Genomic DNA, 20,233 nt, shown 5'->3' with positions numbered 1-20,233 from the left:
TGTTACATGGTTAAAAACAGTTACGACGTATATTTACAGGATATTTACAATAACTGTAGCAGCTGACAAAATGGCAGTGGCGCGAAGTCCAGAGCGTCAATTTCTTCCGACCAAGCTGACAACATCTTCTTCGTCAGTGTGTCACATGACTCCCAGCAGCGGAAGCACCGGCTCGGTGCTGGTTAGGAGGCGGGCAAGTGATACAACTTAAGACGCGCGACATGGACCACGTCGGAGCGATGCTGAGCAACGGTTGGCTCAAGGGGCGATTTCGCACGTTATGTCAGTTACTTTTTGCAAGACACGGTAAGGGCCAGAGTAGCGTGAAAGTAACTTCTCCGAGAGGCCAACGCGTCGCGACGGCGACCAAAGAAGAACCAGGGTGCCCGGTGTGTAATGGACATCACGATGGCGGGCGTCATATAAGCGCCGCTGATTGTCCTGCGACTCCACAAGTCGACGTCGGGCAATAGGGCGTGCTTCTTGAGCTTCGAGTATGGCTTCACGGGTGTACTCGGACGTGGAATACAGGCTAGCAGGCAGAATGGTGTCGAAAGGTAGCGTAGGGTCGCGGCCAAACAAGAGGAAGAATGGAGAGAAGCCGGCGGTATCATGGCGAGACGAATTATAGGCGAAAGTAACGAACGGCAGCGCAACATCCCAGTTGCGATGGTCAGCGGAGACATACCTGGACAGCATGTCAGTAAGGGTGCAGTTAAGGTGCTCGGTTAGACCGTTCGTTTGTGGATGGTAAGCAGTAGCAAGTTTGTGTTTAGTCGCGCACGAGTGCAGAATGTCGTTGACAACTTTAGAAAGAAAGTAGTGGCCGCGGTGGGTGAAGAGCTGTCGAGGGGCGCCGTGGTGAAGGATGACGTTCTCTAGGAGGAAGTCGGCGACATCGGTTGCACAGCTTTTCGGAAGAGCCCGTGTGATTGCATATCGGGTGGCGTAGTCTGTTGCTACAGCAATCCACTTGTTTCCCGAATCAGACGTAGGAAAAGGGCCTACAAGATCAACACCTACACGGAAGAATGGTTCTGATGGTACGTCAGGTGGTTAATGGCGACCCGCAGGGAGTGTGGTCGGCTTTTTGCGTCGTTGACAAAGGTCACACGCAGCGACACAATGGCAGACGTCACGGCATAGACCAGGCCAAAAGAAGTGCCGCTGAACGCGGTCATAAGTCCGTGACACGCCAAGGTTACCGGCAGTTGGTACATCATGAAGCTGGGCGAGAACAGTCTGACGCAGATGCACAGGCACAACGAAGGGTCGGGCAGGGCCATCCGGGCGCATGTTAGAGCGGTTCAATATACCATCTTGGAGGTCAAACATGCGAAGAGAAGGATCGGGCGTCGTTGAAGTGAGCCATTGAATAAGGTCTTGTGAGGAGGCGTCCCGACGTTGTTCAGCCTTAATATCGCAAAAAGCAGCCAGAGAGAGAACAATGACAGGTATGCCAGCCGCAGAAACGTCAGGAGGGTCGACAGGATGGCACGACAAGCAGTCCGCATCTTGATGTAACCAGCCGGTCTTGTATACAACTGAATAGTTGTATTCTTGAAGGCGCAGAGCCCAGCGGCCAAGGCACCCTGAAGGATCTTTTGAGCGACGAAAGCCAACACAGAGTGTGGTGATCAGTGATGACTGTGAATTGGTGGCCGTACAAATAGGGGCAGAATTTACTCACTGCCCAAACGAGTGCCAGACTCTCGCGTTCAGCGATAGAATAATTGTGCTCAGCAGAGGAAAGAAGGCGGCTGGCGTAGGCAATAACACATTCTCGCCCTTGTTGTTTCTTTGCCAAGATAGCTCCAATACTGTGACCATTGGCATCGGTACGGACTGAAGCATCAAAGTGAGTGAGAATGGGCGGGGACGTAAGCAGCCCAATCAGCTCAGTGACAGCACCAGCTTGCTTAGGGCCCCAAATTAATGCAGTGTCTTTCTTGAGAAGCTGATTAAGAGGGCGCACAACGTTCGCAAAATTTCAGACAAACCGACGGAAGTAGGAGCAAAGGCCCAAGAAGCTGCGAACATCCTTGGCACATGTTGGCACGGAAAAGTCTTTCACTAGCCGTATTTTGTCGTGATCAGGGCATACACCAGAAGAATCAACGAGATGCCCGGGCACAGAAATTTCACGACGACCGAAGTGGCACTAGGACGAATTTAGTAGTAGCCCCGCCTAGTGGAAAACAGATAGGATCGTTGAGAGGCGTTCAAGGTGTGTCGCAAAAGTCAGAGAAAGAACTATCACGTCATCCAAGTAACAGAGGCAGATGGACCACTTGAAACCATGTAGGAGGGCGTCCATCATTTGTTCAAATGAGGCCGGGGCATTACATAAACCGAAAGGCATCACTATGAACTGATACAGGCCATCGGGAGTAATAAAAGCTGTCTTCTCACAGTCTGTATCATCGACGACAATTTGCCAGTAGCCGGAGCGAAGGTCGATGGACGAAAAATATTGTGCTCCATGCAGGCAATCCAGGGCATCGTCAATGTGTGGTCGCGAATAGACGTCCCTCTTTGTTACCTTGTTGAGGTGTCGATAATCTATGCAAAATCGCCAACTGTTGTCCTTCTTTTTAACTAGTACAACATGGTATGCCCATGGGCTGCAAGAAGGTTCGATGATGTCTCGAGAAAGCATCTTGTCAACTTCATGTTGGATGATGTGTCGCTCAGTAGGCGAGATGCGGTAGGGTCGCCGATGGATCGGCCTCCCATCACCGGTGTTTATTCGATGTTTTACGGCAGATGTTTGTCCTAGAGGGCACTCTCCAAGGTCAAATATGTCCCAGTATGAGGCAAGGAGGCAACACAGTTTTTGAGCACGCTAGGCGGAAGGTTGGGAGCAATCATTTTTGTTAGGGCATTAAATTCTGAAGGGATGGGGGCGAAGCAAGAGTTGAACATGAGGAGTTAAAGCCAAAATGTGGTAGTCTCTGGCCGGCATTATTTGTGCCAGGGATATTCCGCGCGGCAGTACTTGTGTACAAAGTCCAAAGTTCACAAGCGGAAGGCAGGACGTATAGTCCGAAACGGTAATGACGGTGTGAGGAAAAGCGACGTTATGCGAGAGCAGGACATCCGGATTAGGGGATACGATGTAGTCCCCGTCTGGTACAGGTGGAACGGGTGAAACACCTACGTAGGTAACGGCATGGTGAGGGAGGCGAATATGCTCTGTGGAACATGCCGTATCGGAGCACTATAGGGAGGTTCAATAGCAGCAGGTAGAGCGAGTTGCACAACACCAGCAGAACAGTCTACCAAAGCAGAATGTGTAGACAGAAAGTCAAGGCCCAGGATGAGGTTGTGAGGGTAGTGCTCTAGAACATAAAATAAAACAAAGTATGATGTCCGGCGACACTCACGCAAACCGGACACATGCCAATAACGGCTGGTGTTCCACCGTCGGCGACTCGGACCACAGGTGACGGGGCAGGAGTGAGGACTTTCTTGAGACGATTCCGAAGCTGAGCATTCATCATAGATACGTGCGTGCCAGTGTCAATTAGAGCCGTAACAGGCACACCATCCACGTTCACTTTAATGAGGTTCCGATGTGTGGGCAAGGTGAGAAGAGGATTTTTGCGTCGGGTCGGTTTGGCAGCATCACCTCCAGGTGCTGCACCCATTAGTTTTCCGGAAGGGTGCGCCAGAAGGAGCTAGGGAACGGTGACCGACGAGATGGGGGCGATCAGGGTAGCGGTGACGTAGCGAAGGAGAGCGGCTAGAGCGGGTAGGAAGAGAAGTGTCGCCAGAATTTACTGGCTGCGTTTGCGGGGGGAACCGAGAAGCAGCATGAGGGCCGTGGGATGGGAGGTAGGGCCAGGGGGTCGAATTCCACGAAGACCGGCAGTGACGTGAAATATGGCCGATACAGCCACAAGTGAAGCATAGAGGCTTGTCATCTGGAGTGCGCCATTCGGCCGGGTTGCGATACTGCGTTGGGGCATTCAGGCTGCAGGTGTGTATGACAGTGCTGAGCGGAGTGTAGTCAGGCCGATTAACTGAGCAGATGTTTGTCAAGCCAACGTTGGCCAATTCTTGGTGCACGACGGACTGGATCAATGAGACGGTCGCCTGGCAATTACAGGGGCCATGGGTTGGGGTTGTGACAGGAGAAGCAGCTTCTATTTCACGTCGGATGATATGTAGGATGTCATCATAGCGATTGGGCATGGGCAGACTGCGGAGGTCTCAGCAGGTGGACGTAGCAGCCATGTTGGGAAGGCGGGGAAATGGCTGGGCAATGCGGCGACTCTTGACTTCTTCAAACCGCTGGCATTCAGTAACAATGGCTTGCACAGTGGAAGAATTCTTGAGCACAATGAGGTGGAAGGCATCATCTGCTATGCCCTTAATGACGTGTGCAACTTTATCAGGTTCGGACATTTTCGGGTCCACTTTGCGGCACAGAGTGAGCACGTCCTGGATGTACGTGAGGTAGGATTCAGTGCACGTCTGGACAAGCGAAGCGAGGTCTTTTTGGGCGGCGCGCTGACGTCCAACAGGCTTGCCAAACAAATCCTTGAGCTTCTGTTTACAAATGTCCCACCCGCCGTGGTTGCTCAGTGGCTATGGTGTTAGGCTGCTGAGCACGAGGTCGCGGGATCGAATCCCGGCCACGGCGGCCGCATTTCGATGGGGGCGAAATGCGAAAACACCCGTGTACTTAGATTTAGGTGCACGTTAAAGAACCCCAGGCGGTCAAAATTTCCGGAGTCCCTGACTACGGCGTGCCTCATAATCAGAAAGTGGTTTTGGCACGTAAAACCTCATAATTAAAAAAAAAAATTTACAAATGTCCCAGCTGGTAAGTTCCTCCTCGTGGGTCTGAAACCAGATGCGTGCCGTGCCGTGAGGTGAAATATTAATCTAGCCAGCATGATGGTCTCATCCCAGTGGTTGCTGGCGCTCACCCGCTCATATAATTGAAGCCAGTCTTCAACATCAGTGTCGTCGGTGCCAAAAAAGGTTCCTGGGCCGCGGGGTTGTGCTAAAATGACGATGGGCGTGGGTGCCGACGGGCTCGAAGCATCCTCGCCTTGAGCTGGCATTGTAGATGCAGCCAAGGAGCCCCACTGCGTAAATCCGTCTTGATAATGATCCCACAACCTCCACTAAAAATGTTACAGGGTTAAAAACAGTCAAACGTATATTTACAGGATGTTTACAATAACTGTAGCAGCTGACAAGATGGTAGACAGCGCGCGAAGTCCACAGCGTCGTCTTCTTCCGACCAAGCTGAAAATATCTTCTTCGTCAGCGTGTCGCAATATGTTTATTTTTTGTTAACAGAAGTCCTTAGCAGCAGATGTCCTTAGCATGGTAAAGGGCACCCAAATGCCAGTTCGTGCCTTTTTTATTTTGTATAAGTTGCATCACTTGATAAATGAGTGTCTTCTTTCATTGTATTACAGAGATACGGATTTTGTTTTTCTCTTTTATATGTACTTTAATTTCTGAATTAAAGTACATAGTCTTCTTCCTCACAATACTTTAGTCTGTAAACAAGCTTGAAAGGAGACTTTGGCAATGCAGTATAGAAACTATAGTATTCCTAGAGACTTAGTTCAACCAAACAGTGTAAATTCCCCCTAAAAAAAGAAGTACTATTTATAGACTGCACAGCATATCATTTTATTTTCAGGGCAATACTGAACAATCTAAGGCCCCTGCTGCATAGGTTGGGTCACCTTCAACTATGGAGAAAGAACAATGGGTAAAACTATTGGCCAGCGCCAGTGTGAGCGTGAGTCGCAATAATGTCACACTGGGTTAGGAGGAGGCGTGCAGCTTCAGGCGTGCTATTGTCGGTTGGGGAACGGAAGCGTGGCCGCTCCTTGCAGCACTCCAAGGACCTACTTTTGTTGTCCCTCATCAGCTAATGGCCACTTGCACTAGGTTGTCGGATGCCGCCAATAAAGCTTTACGCCAGCTGGGTTTGCCCTCAAGGAATAAAAAACCTGTCGACAATTTTAGTACCAATGTTTGTTCTGAGATATATATTTAGGATCAAATGCTTTTTATGCACCAATGAGAGCAAGAAACTAGCATACTTGAAAGAGCAGACAATCTGCATTCGTAGCAAGGTGTGTATAGAAAACTGCGCTTGGTGCTTTTCAAATGTTTAGACATAACAAAAGACAAGAATTTGTTCTAGTTTATTAACGTGCACCATAAAAAATGCCGATCAGACTATGCGATACCTAGCTACTGTGCAGGGAAGCAATATTTAATATTCCTGCAGCACATTTGGGCAGACATCAGAGCGAATGGAGTCTGCCACTCGCTTCGAGCAGTCACAATCATCACCTAAGTTCTGTAGTTCCTCTACTGTTCCTCTGCATGTAAGTGTTCACTATGTAAGCATTCTCTAATAATCGATGATGGGGCGCCCATGCTTCGTCTCAAAGTTTAACAATGGATATAAGTCCTGCACAGAAAACGTTCAAGTTTTAAATCTCCAAATGACCCACAACGTCTGCAAGAATGGACGAGAGTTATTGGAAGAGAATAGAAAACTGACAACAAGCGACTACGTCTGCGAAAAGAATTTCCCACCAAAATGGTCAGCAAGTGTAAATACGTACTACGCTGAGCTTGAAGGCGCAGTCATTCTTAACCAGCTGAAGAAGTCCTTGTTGCTCCCTAGGGCAGTATCTTCCCTTATTCCAAAAGTGTCACCTGACTTGTGCCCAGCAAAGAAACCAAGCGGGCCGCAAGATCCCTAAAATTACCGGTGAAAGCAGCACCAAACGAGCGAAGGTTGACAGTACTCGTTACGAGTACTGTTACGAGCTAGCGTACTCGAGCTATAGCTACCTAATGCAAGGGCAGCGCTCTGGCATCAAGCAGCCGTGTAAGAGCAGACAACAAGAGTGGGACCTGCGCTTCCTGCATCACACGGATCCGCTGCATCACTTTGACGAACCGTCACGTGACCGTAGGTCAGGTGTCCGCCGTAGCACAGTTCGGTTGCTGTTCGGTAGGTGGCGTTGTCACGGCGTCCGCCGTCACGCTCCTGCGTGACACCACGGCCGCTGATAAGAAAAAAAGTTGCTGCCTGCCACATGCATCGAAAATGCTGTCATCTGCTGCGGCGCCACCAGTTGGGGACTGTTGTCTGGGATCAGCATAGAAAATGCATAAGGAACGCGCTTCGAACGTCATCACCTATGGAAACCGATGCATCCCGTCCCCCCGACCGTTAGCGCCATTCGGCCCAGCCAAGCGACCAAGAATACAACTAAGGCTAAGACATTCGCTCCTATTGGAGCCCGCCTGACGTGACAGGCCGCATCTTTCTTTTTTTTATCCAGTGGCCATGGTGACACTATGAGGACGCTGGTAAGAGCTGAGTTACGCCTCTTAATTTATTCTTTCCCCATGCTTTCAACACAGCTAGGCTCAGTAGCAAATGGTTTGAGCTTTCACCTCTCTTATCAACTTTGCAGCTGTCAAATGCCATTGTCTGTGTTCATAATTTGCTTGCTTTAGTTGCTTGTTCAAAAGGCTTTCTGGACATCCTAGCTCGAGGTTCTGAAGTACTCTCTTGATGTTATGCATGCTCAGTAAACTATATCTGGCAAATCCAAGGCTACTGCCAAGGTCTCCGTCGTTATCAGAGATGCAAATGTAGCTTTCAGCCACCTCTTCAGTATTAAAGCATTGATTTACTTGGTATTTCCATTCCCCGTCTCTCGAAAGTTACTTCATTTTGCTTACTTCATGGCTTATTTTCAAACTTCACTCCATTGATAACCCTTCTAAAGCGTTTGCAATCAATTTGCTTCATATTTTAAGTGTGAAAACGCAGCACCATTGCCGGGCCAAGTCAATGTCATCTTCACTTTCCGAATCATCGCTTTCAGTGGAAGAAGCGATGAGAAGGCTATCATCATCCTCTTCACTCGAAGAACAAAAGTCTAGTGCAACACTCACTCTCACTGTCAGAGTCGAGAAGCCGCTTCCTTTGCACAAGCGACTCATGTGCGTGCTGTCAGTGGCAGACGCCATCATTCTAAATCTGCCAAAAGGTTCAAAAAGCAGGTGATTCCAAAAATGCAGCCTTCGAATGCTGACAAAATGCTGCCATTTATGTAGTAAAACAAAAAATGTATATGCAGACAAGCGAAATAAAATATGATCACCATGGTGGGCAGTAACTGACACATACATGTTGCCACATGACTTTGCAATGAGACATTAACATGCAAACAATGAAGTCGCACTCAGAGGACAAGCTGTTTGTAATGCAATACAGGCCCTGGCAGTCACTCCAGTGACAATTTAGAAACTGCACACTGCTGACTGTGTGTCACATATGGAGAAGTATAGCAGCAGCAGCAGCACTATCTTCTTCAAGTCTACCGGTCTACAAATTCATTCGATCGTATGTTATTTAACAGATATGTCATGCAAAGGTGGGGTTGAGAAAACAGTCTTTCCCAGCCCACTAGCAAAATAGGTATTAACACTTTGGGTGCCGAGTGCTTTTCCAAAGTGCAACGAATTCAATTTCTGTCCAAGCAACATATTAGCAGGCTTTAAATTCAAATGCTATGTATTGGCAACATGTTGCTAAGCATTTTGTGCTTTCTTATTCTGAAAATTCAAAAAGAATTAAGGTATGCTAATGAATGATTTTAATTAGGATAAGTGTTTCTTGGGCAACATGCCAATGTGGTCTTCTAATTGTCGTCACTGTCCATGAAAGACACCTTGTAATCAACACCAAGGTCCTTTAAATCAGAGTTCATAAGAAGTTCTTGAATTTCTGAATTGTTAAAAACATGCTGGCTTTCTGTACTGGTCCACCATGTCATAAAATGAAAGAGGCAAGTAAGACTGACAGTTGATGAGCTTCGTAACACCATCTGTTGAACAAAAAGAAAACCTACCATAAAATTTCAGTTTAACCAACTTCTGAGTAGATGACACAACCAGTCTACAGATGTTTCACATTCGTGAATTATCTCAGGTGCAGCCAGCGGTGTGCACCAGCAGTCAGACGAGTATACTTTTGCATAGCACTTAAAGGGTTAATACTATGCCTTAGCTAATGATTTTATTTAATTCTACAGTTTCTCCCACTAAATGAAACCAATGAATGTAGGAGAAGAGTCTTCAAACTAGCAGCAGCTAAATGTCAGGATATTGGAGATAAGAAAAAGTCAGCATACTTGTCCTCCGTCTCTTTTGGCTGGGTTGGTGTCGTGAAAGATGTCGCTCCACGTAACATCCTCCCAAAACTTGAACAACGCTGCGAGTTACATGAGCAGGCATCCCACTGAAGAGAAACTCTTTAATATTTTCTAAGCAGAAGCGTCCTATAGCAAGTACCCAAGATACAACCTGAAAATAGTAAAAACGGCAATGTTTCTTAAAGTACATGTAGAAGTGAATTCACTATGCAGTCAAGGACAGAGTGCTGCTGAAAGACATATGGGCAAAAACAGGGAAGCAAATGATCAGGATGAGATTCTTCCTTGCGAGGTTAAAAAAAAAACAGGCAGAGTATGACTTCATTCTTAAGTTGTAGTTGTAGTCATAGTCTCCCTGGTTCGAAAAGGGCAAGCCTAACCTTTAACAGTCTTTCCACCACAGAGTTGGCACAATGGTCACAGAACAAGAACAACTACAGTAAACTCTCAGTTAAATGAATGTCGGTTTATCGAATATTTCAGAATAACGAACTTTTTCAAAATCCCCGGCAGTTTTCTTATAGATTCTATGCAAAAATGTTTCACTTGAACGAATTTCGGAAGTCAATATTTCAGTTTAACGAACTCGCTCAGAGGACCAAGGCTTATTTTTACGATCAGTTACTTACTCAGTTATCTGATCGTAACTTATCAGTTACGATCAGATACTTTGTTTGAAGATTATGCACAGTGTGACAGTGCACTGATTACCTGTGCTGGACAGACGGATCTGGAGATTGTTTCCAGTGTTCGTCCTGAAGAAGAAGAAGAGTGCGACGAAGAAGAGGCAACTGCCGAGCCAGATTCAAGCCCTATAACTCTAGCTGAGGTCGTAGGGTACATTGGAAAGTTGAAATACTGTGTCTCAACAGCAAGCTGTGTCAGAAGAAGTGTACAAGAACATTGACTCTTTGGACAGTTTGTTACTGCCTGTGCTTTAAAAGTACAAGTGCAGAAGAAGATTACAGATTCTTTTTCTGAGTGAGAAAGGCAGCATTATAACTGTTATGAACCTTGTACTTGTTGATATGTACAAATTCCATTTCACACATTTCTAACACTATGGATGCCATTTCTTTTGCTCCATGAATTGCACTTCAAACTTTTGACTCTGTATGACATGTCTTATGCTGGTCTAGTGAATATTCAGTTTAGTGAACTTTCAGTTAAGTGAACTATTTCCTTCGGTCCCTTGAAGTTCACTCAAGTGAGAGTTCACTGTATATTAGGAGGAGATGTCACTTATTACTGCCAAGCAAAAGATAAAAAAAAGATGGTTTTCAAAGTTTGCAACACCATGGCAGTGTATTTTTTAAGGGGGCTCTGTAAAACCCCTGCTTGCCTTTAAATTTCAGTCTCTTGTGACCTTCCACCATCTCTATTAGATCACAATGGCTGCTATGGCACCACTGACTATGGGAGTGACAAATGGCAAAATGTGTTTGCAGATGGCTAGGTGAGTTTTGCAGCTATATTGCATGTGCTGTGCTGCGCCTGACTGAGCATTTTTCCAAAGAAAGGAGAGGGATAATGGGGTGGAGCCAAGAAACAGCTGTGTAAAAGGCATAGCAGAACCACTTTAAAATTCCAAACGGTGCAAATAAACTTCCTGGTGAGCCATAGAAGCTGCATTTTAATCCCAGCAGGATGTTGTGCTGGCAAACTGCAAAGTCAGTTTTCTCCTAACTTGGATAAACAATTCCTAAGACAGGGTGTCTACTAAGTTGACATCTCTAAAATCCCTGGGTGCCTTTGCAAAATTCTCTGAGTGAAACAGAACTTTGTTTTATGTCAAGACGGGCTTGACACCATGTCGCCCAATGCTTTCACTTTCTAGTAAGCCTATTAAAAATTTAAAAAATGACATAATCCAGTTTGAATATTATGGAGTAGTGTTTATTTTATTGAAAAAGAAAACAGAAGGGAGGGGTTAGTAAAATGCACTGCGAATAAAATATCTTAGAAAAAAATGGTAAAACCCATTGCAAATCGAGCCTAACATTCTCAAATATGAATAAAATAGATATGCATACAGAAACCAATATTTTCGAACATGAGCTATTTCTAACAACTAATAGCAAGCTCATTGGCATAAGGCCAAACTTTGTCACAAGTGAGATTCTCTCTCAGCTGGTGAGTCAACCACAACTGTCCTGACGCATGCTGAAGCAATATAGTGGGGAGGGCGAATTGGTTAGGGATTCATCATACTCTTGGTAACAGCACAAAGAGACCCAGAGAAAAAGAAGAAACACGACAACATGGTGCCTGTTTTGTCATGTTTCTTCCTTTTGTCCATGTCTCTTTGCACTGTTATCAAGAGAATGATGTGCCCTGACATACTCTCAGCCCGTGCACAATGTCTCAGCGTTGTGTTTCCCTGCTTTAAACAGTTTATTTTTATTTGGATAGACGGACACCTGCGTCTCGGCTTCAGCCAACACTTTGTGTTTTGAACTCAAGCTCCTTCAAAGAAGTGGCAGCACGCTTCCTTTCCCATTCATTCCTCAATGTGCACGTCCTTCCTGTTCTCGTCCTCCTTGTGCTGCGCATTCCCCCCACAGACCATTTGAAGCATCCTTTTGGTCAGTTGTACAGTCAACGTCCCATTTTTTGGACTGCCCAAGGGCCGCGAAGACGTCCAAGAAATCGGGCAGTTTGAAAGAATGAATGCATGTCTTTCTTAAGAGGAAGCTTTAGCTCGGGTGCAGCTCCGCCACGGCCTATTCAAACACATGTAAAATGCAAAAACGCTTTTCTGAGATAACCCCTGGACCGATTTTAATGAAATTTCTTGCATTTGAGAGAGAAAGTTAAGTTCTAGTGACTGCTGGAAGCGGAATTTTGATTTAGGGCCTGAATTTTGTGAAAAAGATTTTCAAAAATTTGAAAGTTCAAAAAGAGTAGACGCACGAAGTTTACAAATAAATACCTCTGCATCAAGAACAGATATCGCGGTTCTGTAAACGGCATCCATTAGACCAATCAAAGCAGACCGATTCTATATGTCATTTTACATCTTACGTGAATTTGTTACGTTGCGTAGAAGGGTTCTGCAAAAGCTGTATTTCCATATTACTAAATTTTTTTAGATTGATGTGTGACATATCAATTTTGTCCGCTTTAGATGTACTATTAGATGCAATTCACGGAATTTGTGATATCGTGTTTCATTGTCGAGTTACAGAGCTGTAAATGTGATAGTTTCGTTTTCTGGAAATTTTCGATTTTTGTCAATTTTTAATAAAAAAATTGACGATCTAAATAAAAAATATGAAACCAGCAGTCACTAGATTTTAAGGTTTCCTTTTAAATGCAACAAACCTCGTCAAATTTGGTGCAGTGGTTGCCGAGAAAAACGAATTCTCCTTTTACATATATTTAGATAGGAGTACACGAGCTAAAGCTTCCTCTTAAGAGCTCAACTCGCCACAGGCACAACCGAAACAGCTCCGAAGGGCTGCCAGTAGACTTATTAGGCATATCGGTGTGACAGGAGGTGGCGGGTGCACGCGAGTATAATTAAGGAATAATACTGTGTGCCGTGACAATTACCCCTTCTCACGCTTATGCTTCACCGCGTAACATTTCTGCATTGAGGCGAAGCTGACTTTCGGGACCCGGCTGATTCAACGCGCCGTGCTTTCCGAGCTTCGAAGCCAATCGCGAGGACCACAAAGGCGGAGTCGGTGCCATTGCTGACAGCGGCGAATTCGTTTAATAAAATGACACGGCACAGAACGGCAAAAAGCTTAATCGCGAACGTCAAAGCAGCTAGGCCTAGTGTTGCGGCGTTAGTGGCTACGGCTGCCAGCGGATCTGCGTGCGAGAGCGCCGGCTCGAGGCGGCGAGGTAATCAAAATGGCGGCAGTGGTGGCTTTGGTTAATGCCGTTTTGGACCTGCGGTCACGGTAAAAACTTCGGAAAGTCGGACGGCGATGGGTTCTTGCGTCCGAAATTTCAGACGTTCCTATGCATTGAGTCTATGGGGTACGTGGTGGTGCCGCGAAGCCGTCCGAATTATCGGGCATACGGAAAATCGGTCGTTGACTGTACACTGGCAACTCCTCCAGCAGACGACACGGCGTCAAAGACTATTTGTTACGATTCCTCGGTGTGACTCGAGCCAGGATTACCGCGACTTTCGTTCCCTTTCAATAAAATTACAGCTAATTTTCCCTGACAGAAGCACAAATTCCGAGTTTTCCCTGATTTTTAGACTATTCAAAATCCCTGAGAATTCCCGGTTTTCCCGGTTGGTAGACACCCTGCTGGATTTCCCTACATTTTGGATGATGCGATTGCTCAGTCTGTCCATATGATTCCTGCAAACATAAATTATTTTATAATGTAAACGAACTGCAAAGCTTAAGTTTAGGTTTATTTCTAAGCTTGATATTAAATATTAAATAGAAATTTACTGGACTCAAGCTGAAATGATGTCCTAGTGCAAGTTGTTAGGCTAAGAACACAGCCTTGTTTGAAGCCCTATATTCACAGAATAACATGTCGAAAAATGTATTTTTTTTTTCTGCTTGCAAGCAATATTTACATGGAAATTTTTTGGAATTGTACAAAACGTGGGCACTTGACATTTCTTAGAGAATGTGACAGTGTCAAAGCAGTGTGCCACTTCATGACACCAATATAAAGGGTGTGGAATAAATGTTTATTGTATGCTGCAAACTTAACTGCACGTCTACATAACTGACTTGCTCGTCGAGAGTAATTTGCAATGAGAGAACTCATCACAAATCAAATATATTGTAAATACTATAAGTCGTAGGAGTCAGTTGTAATTTAAGTTACGACTGACTTGCTCAACAGGCATCATCTGTGATGGGGGCACTGCTGCACTACAGTGGGGAACCCATGAATCACCTAGATTCTGAGCATACCTAAGGCTCCCATAATAATTGTTTGCCATCTCATGTAGATGTGTCACACCGCAACAGTATGTAATAATCTGTGATAAGCCCCAATACTTAAGTGCAAATGAGAACAAGGCCTGATAGATAATAAATTTCAATTTCTGCAGCTCTCATTATAACACATGTAGTACATTTGACATAATGAACATACCTTGTCATGACCGCTTGCCAGACTCTTCATATTTGAATTGTCAATGTCCTGCAAGTTGTCTTGTGAAGTACCCAAGCATTTTTTGCCTCCTACAGCCCCATTCTTTGCAGTATTGTCACCATGTTTACTGATCGCTTCAGTATACTTGAAGTCCTCCTCAGATGCAGTGTACTGCAAGGCCAAACATTAAATAAGGCATGTTATTGGAAAGCAAGCAAACAAGTGAAGTTAAATGCCACAGAAAGAAAGACTACCACTAGACTTCCTTGGCATTTGAAGTCTTTTTCATTCAATTAGCACTGGCTATTGACTGCACTGAGAGGTATGACCTTACTTTCAGGATCACCCCCCATGGTGGCATAGTGGCTTTGGTGTTGCACTGCTGAGCCCGAGCGCGCCGGATTGAATCCTGGCAGTAGCGGTTGCATTTTGATGGGGGCAAAATGCAATAACGCCTGTGCATTGTGCATTGGGGTGCACATGAAGAACTCCAGGTGGTCAAAATTCATCCAGAGCCCCCAACTACAGTGTGCATCATAATCATATCGTGGTTTTGGCACGTAACGTCCCAGAATCTATTTTTCTTTATTTACTTCCAGGATCCTTGACACTGAAAGCACCCACTACAATTACATATGACAACTAATTCTCCAGGTGATATTTTATTTTTTAAATCATGCCACGGCAAAGTATAGCAAGTAAAGGTAGGCAACAGCACTGATTCATTTAGCCACTCCATTTTTCACTCTGCTGGCCATGCACTGGTACTCAACTTCTGAATGTCAACAATACTGCATGACTACCTATGAGCCAATATAATGCAACAATTCTTGTTGCCCAATTATACTCCATTCCGGTCAACCACTGCTTTAGAGTAACCAACTATGGTAGTTAATAACATAGGTGGTACACTGCTGAGGCTAATATGACACATGAAAAGGAACAGAGTGGGAATAGAATTCCTATGTTGTTCTGGCCCTGCTCATGCCACATGTACACCTGCCCACGTAATTTTTCAGAATGCAAAAGCTGCTAAAAAAGCTTGAATACTACTTTGCTAGCTAAATGTGCAACCTGTACACAGCTCATGGCTGCGTTCTGTCTGCACTTGAGTGCATGGCCTATGAACTGCACTTTTTAACTGCAGGCTTTACACTTAGACCATGAAATACCTGAGCAGTTTCCATGTTCCAAAAACTTTTGTCGGCAAGTGTACAACTGGCCAAATCTATAACTAAGCTACACAAGTGCCAAGTTTTCTGTCCTCCAGCACCTTACAACAGGGATCTGGCTGTTGTACCTGTGCAGTGAACGTAAATGTTAGAGAGGAGTATAATGATAACAAAAGTATCAAAACAATGGCTTGGTCACAGCTGTAATTTTTACAATTGCCCCTACTTTATTTTGCCACAACTTCCAATATACAAACTTGGTCATGTGTACTATAACAAAAGCTACCATGCTATTTGACTATTGTTTGAGTTACACAGAATATATTTAGCATTCTTATGCATCGGCATGGATGATGAATGATTAATGTAATGTTTTGTGGCACAAGGGCCAAGTATGGCAAAAGAGCGCCAGGCCAGTGTTAATTAGTTGGCAATGGAGTGATGAACTACAAGAGGTAGATGTGACGTGGCTGTAAAGTGTCCTAAAAACATTCACTGTAAACTGCTTAGAATATATACACAGTAAAATAATGACAATAAGTTGTGAGGTGTAATAGGAACACAGAACATGTGCTTTGAAAAGATGATATATTAAGAATAAATGACAGTAGCACTACTGCCTCATCAGGGCCTTTTAATGTAAGGGCCTGGAGACATGTGCTATACTAGATAGAACTAACGCAGAACATGCAGTGTAAGAATGTCATTTAAAAATATTTTAAACAGATTTGGTATGGTATGATGAACTTTATTTAATGTCCTGAAGATCAACCCTTAGGTTGACGCAGGCGGCTCCACGTGTCAAATAATGAGTTAAAAAATCATAGTAATAAAAGAATCAGTGTTGCCATTTTAGCGATTTTGTTGCTAATTAAGCAAGATTATTGTCTGTTTAACAACAAAGTTCTCTATTTAGCGATTGGTGATTCATTGGTGGCTTAAACAAACAATTGGCAACATTTCAGTCATTTCGAAGTTAGGAAAGTTGATTAAAGCATGGTCTTCTAGAATGCAGTGCAATATTCAACAGCTATTTGTATTGGCCTAAACTCGCTTTATGACACACAGGCTGAAGTATCGGTGAAGTATGATGAAGTAACAGTTGTCTTCACATTTATACTCATCACATTGTACTTCATAGCACAGTGGTCATTACAGATTGCTCACAAAATTGATGTTTTTGATGTTGTTGTTCTTTACAAAACCGATTTGAATGTGTTTAACCGTTGTACATTCTGCAAACATCACTAAGTGCATTCGATTGGTAGACATCCGCAAGTGCAGCAGTAAAATAATTTAGAAAAAACCAAGCAGAATCAATTTTATGTTTGGCCTCAGAAAACAGCAAGTGACTAAGATAGATCGACTGTATAGAAAGGCACAGATATAAAAAGATGATTATCAGATGTATGTTGATGATGGTGTTGCTGATCGTTTCTGTTAGAATTCCACTAAGTGTCGCGAACTAGATCTTATAAGACTGTACAGGTGAAGCATTACACAAACGCAGATGACACTTCCATTCTTGACACACCAGGGTATTCAGTTATCCAATTCCAGCATATATCCGAGCAGGAAACTGTAGAAGAATTATGGCAGTGCTTCAAAGGTATAATCAAACATTGCCTTCACGAATTCATTCCTAGCAGAGTGAATAAAATAAAGAAGCGTAATCCCTGAATAATGTGAGATATTGTTCATAAGCAGAAATTAAATAGACTGCGTAAAAGAAAGTATCACTTAACGGAAATAGCATGTGCACGAAGGGAACTGAAGGATGCGCTCTTAGAATCTAAGCACTATTTTTTTACTCACAAGCTCAGTACTTTTCTTAAACATTCACCTAGAAAGTTTTGGCTTTATATGGCTGATAGGTGGGACAACATTATGGAACTCAAATGTGGTAATTAAATTTTTACCCAAAAGGCTGACATTGCAGACAGCCTGAACTGTTTTTTTCAGCCAGTTTTCACACGACGCAAAAGTGACCAGGGAGACGTGGATATGGCATGCTACTTATCTTAATCGATTGGAGATATTATTATCAGCCAAGAAGGATTATTTGAACAACTTCTGTCTCTTGATTCAAAAAAGGCAAGTGGGCCCAATGAAATACCCACCTTTTTTTTTTTTTTTGAGCGTTAAGCAGAGTGGTTATCACACTAGAAAATTATTTTCCAAAAATCCCTTTGTACTAACTTGGTACCATGTGACTGGAGCAAAACTTTCAATATTCCTGTGTTTAAAAGTGGTGATCGATTCTCTGCAAACAATTACCGACTGGTTTTACTTACATCCGTTTGCTGCAAAACAGAACACGTCATAGCCAAGCACATTACTGCATTTTTAGAAAGAAAAACTTATTTTTATTCTTATCAGCATGCTTTCAGGAGCGGTGTTTCAACTACAACGCAGCTTATTGAAACGATTCATGACATTGCGACTGCTTTGGACATGCAACAACAATTTGATGTCATATGTGTTGATTTTGCTAAAGATTTCGATAAGGTGCCTCACGATAGATTGATGATTAAACTCCGTCTTGTCAGACTTAGTCAATCTGTGCTGTGTTGGATCGAAGCTTACCTGAAAGATAGGAAACAATACGTGAAAATAGAAGATATCGTGTCTGGTTCACTAGAAGTATTTTCAGGAGTCCCGCAGCAGGGCTCAGTTCTTGGGCCGTTACTATTTTTCACATACATTAATGATTTTTGAAGAGATAGCAAAGCCTCCTGTAAAGCTCAAACTTTTGCAGACGATTGTTTAATTTACACACAGCTAATGTGGATGATCAGCTAAAAATTAACCAGTGTCTACAGGCATACACTCGTGCTGTCAAACTTGGGGAATGGAAATGAACGACTTAAAGGGCCCCTGAAACGGTTTGGACAAATTTTGTAGACGCGTAGGGTACAGCTTAAGTTGAACATTCGCACCACAATTTAAGTGAAGCGTTACGTATTAATGGAGCTACAAACGATTAGAAGTTACCCTCCTCCCTAGCCATGCTTTTCCTCCTCAACTCGTTCGCCGAGCGAGCGGGGCTAAGCTCCGCCTTCACTGGTTCTGCGTCACGATGCGACGTCACATCGTCCACTTCCGGTTGTTTTGGAGCCCGCCGCCGCCCGCGAGACCTAGCCGCTTGGCCGTCGACCCCAAGCGCGAGCTATCGAAGCAGCGTGCGTTGCGAGCATTCTGTCGTAGCGCCGAACGTGTCTGGTATTCCGGTAACCACGGGCAAGCTGGTCATTTCGGCAAATGACTGGAGGCATAAACTCAAGCTGATGAAGGAACTTTAGCGTAGACGTACGTGAGCGGCCTGATCGGTCTGCACGGTCTAGACACTTGTTGGCGCAGCGCTTTACCAGCCAAACAAAGCGCTAATATTGCTCTAACCAAGTGTAAAACATTTTAAACATTTATAAAAACAACATGTTGATGATTACACTCCTGCGAAAAATACACACCAGCAGCAAATAAGAATGCACTTCGTTGCTGCTACAGGTATGGTTGAGCTCTGTGCCACCAGGTGGCTGCACCGTGCAGACCATTCACATTTGCCCTTCTGCTCATCTCATGGCTCATCCCGTTACGGCACAGTCAAGCGGCCAGACCCTGTCCCCTTGCGCTTGCGTTTGCCCTAATACCGAACTCGCGAAACGCTATTGCGTTAGTAATCTTCCGGTGTAAAGTGACGGCCACAAACGCGCAAATTCTGGCGCCGATCGGATAGCGGCAGTCCAATGCGCAGCAGCCGGTTTGCTCGTACGCTGCCTTGCAGAGGGACACGATGTCACAGCTTGATATATTGCCAGTCACTACGTTTGCAGTCCACATGGCAACAAAGTCGAATCATAGTGCTCGCGAAAAGACTGAGACCGACTCTGACCGCGGAGCTCTCGTCAAAATGGAATACGTTGTACACAAGCAGACGTCCATTGCTGTTTGCAAGGAGTGCTTAAGTGTACTGAAAAATTGTTCTTGTTCATTCTCCTTATGTTACTTTCCTTTTATAAAAACAAATTAACTAACATTCCAACTATTAAGAAGATCATTTGTTTACCATAAAGTTGGAAAAATTATCGATCACGCGCCCTGGTCAGCCAATCGGATAGCTCGCCCCGCTGACGTCAAATGGGTGATTTCGGTCATATGGGTAGGGGCGGCTTAAAATTCCGCCGAGCAGTGTGCTGCGATCGGCAGCGATGTGCATTTTTAAAACCTTATAATAAATTACACGCTTTACGCGGAGCACTTATAGATGTGTCAATTAATGATCAGAAGGACCTACTCTAACGACTCAGTACGTTTGTAGAATATCGTCAAAAGCGTTTCAGGGTCTCTTTAAAGTAAACAATTACTCACATTTTGAAAAGGAAAAAGATAATTCCATTTGAATATCACCTCGGCAATCATGCCTTGTTGACAGTGGATACTTTCAAGTACTTTGGTGTTACAATTATGCAAAACTTAAAGTGGCATACACACATTGATAATGTATGCTCCAAAGCATCACGGATGCTATATTTTCTAAGGAAAAAACTGCCGGACGCATGTAGGGACATAAAAGTTATTGCTTTTAAGATGTTTATACAACCGATACTTGAATATGCCCATGTTTTCTGAAGTCCTCATCAGAAAATATTAAAAAATAAGTTAGAAAGAATACGTCTTGCGACCTGTTTTATATGTTCAAAGTACACAAAGGATGACTCAGTTACAGCGATGTTAAGATCGTGTGAGTTAGAATTG

General features: G+C 44.3%; 1 protein-coding gene across 1 annotated transcript in view; it reads right to left on the bottom strand.

Moving 5' to 3' along the window:
* The window catches only part of LOC126545467 (nucleolar protein 9), a 90,254-nt gene that overhangs the window by 52,188 nt on the left and 17,833 nt on the right, over positions 1 to 20,233 (bottom strand). Inside the window, exons 3-4 of the mRNA XM_050193345.3 lie at positions 14,307 to 14,477; positions 9,204 to 9,375 (exon numbers count right to left, since the gene is read on the bottom strand). Coding sequence (XP_050049302.1) covers positions 9,204 to 9,375; positions 14,307 to 14,477 — 343 coding nt within the window. The remainder of the gene's footprint in view (positions 1 to 9,203; positions 9,376 to 14,306; positions 14,478 to 20,233) is intronic.

The sequence above is a fragment of the Dermacentor andersoni genome, chromosome 1 (genome assembly GCF_023375885.2).
Source record: "Dermacentor andersoni chromosome 1, qqDerAnde1_hic_scaffold, whole genome shotgun sequence".
Classification (NCBI taxonomy): Eukaryota; Metazoa; Arthropoda; class Arachnida; order Ixodida; family Ixodidae; genus Dermacentor; species Dermacentor andersoni.
This window is presented reverse-complemented; position numbering and strand designations above follow the sequence as displayed.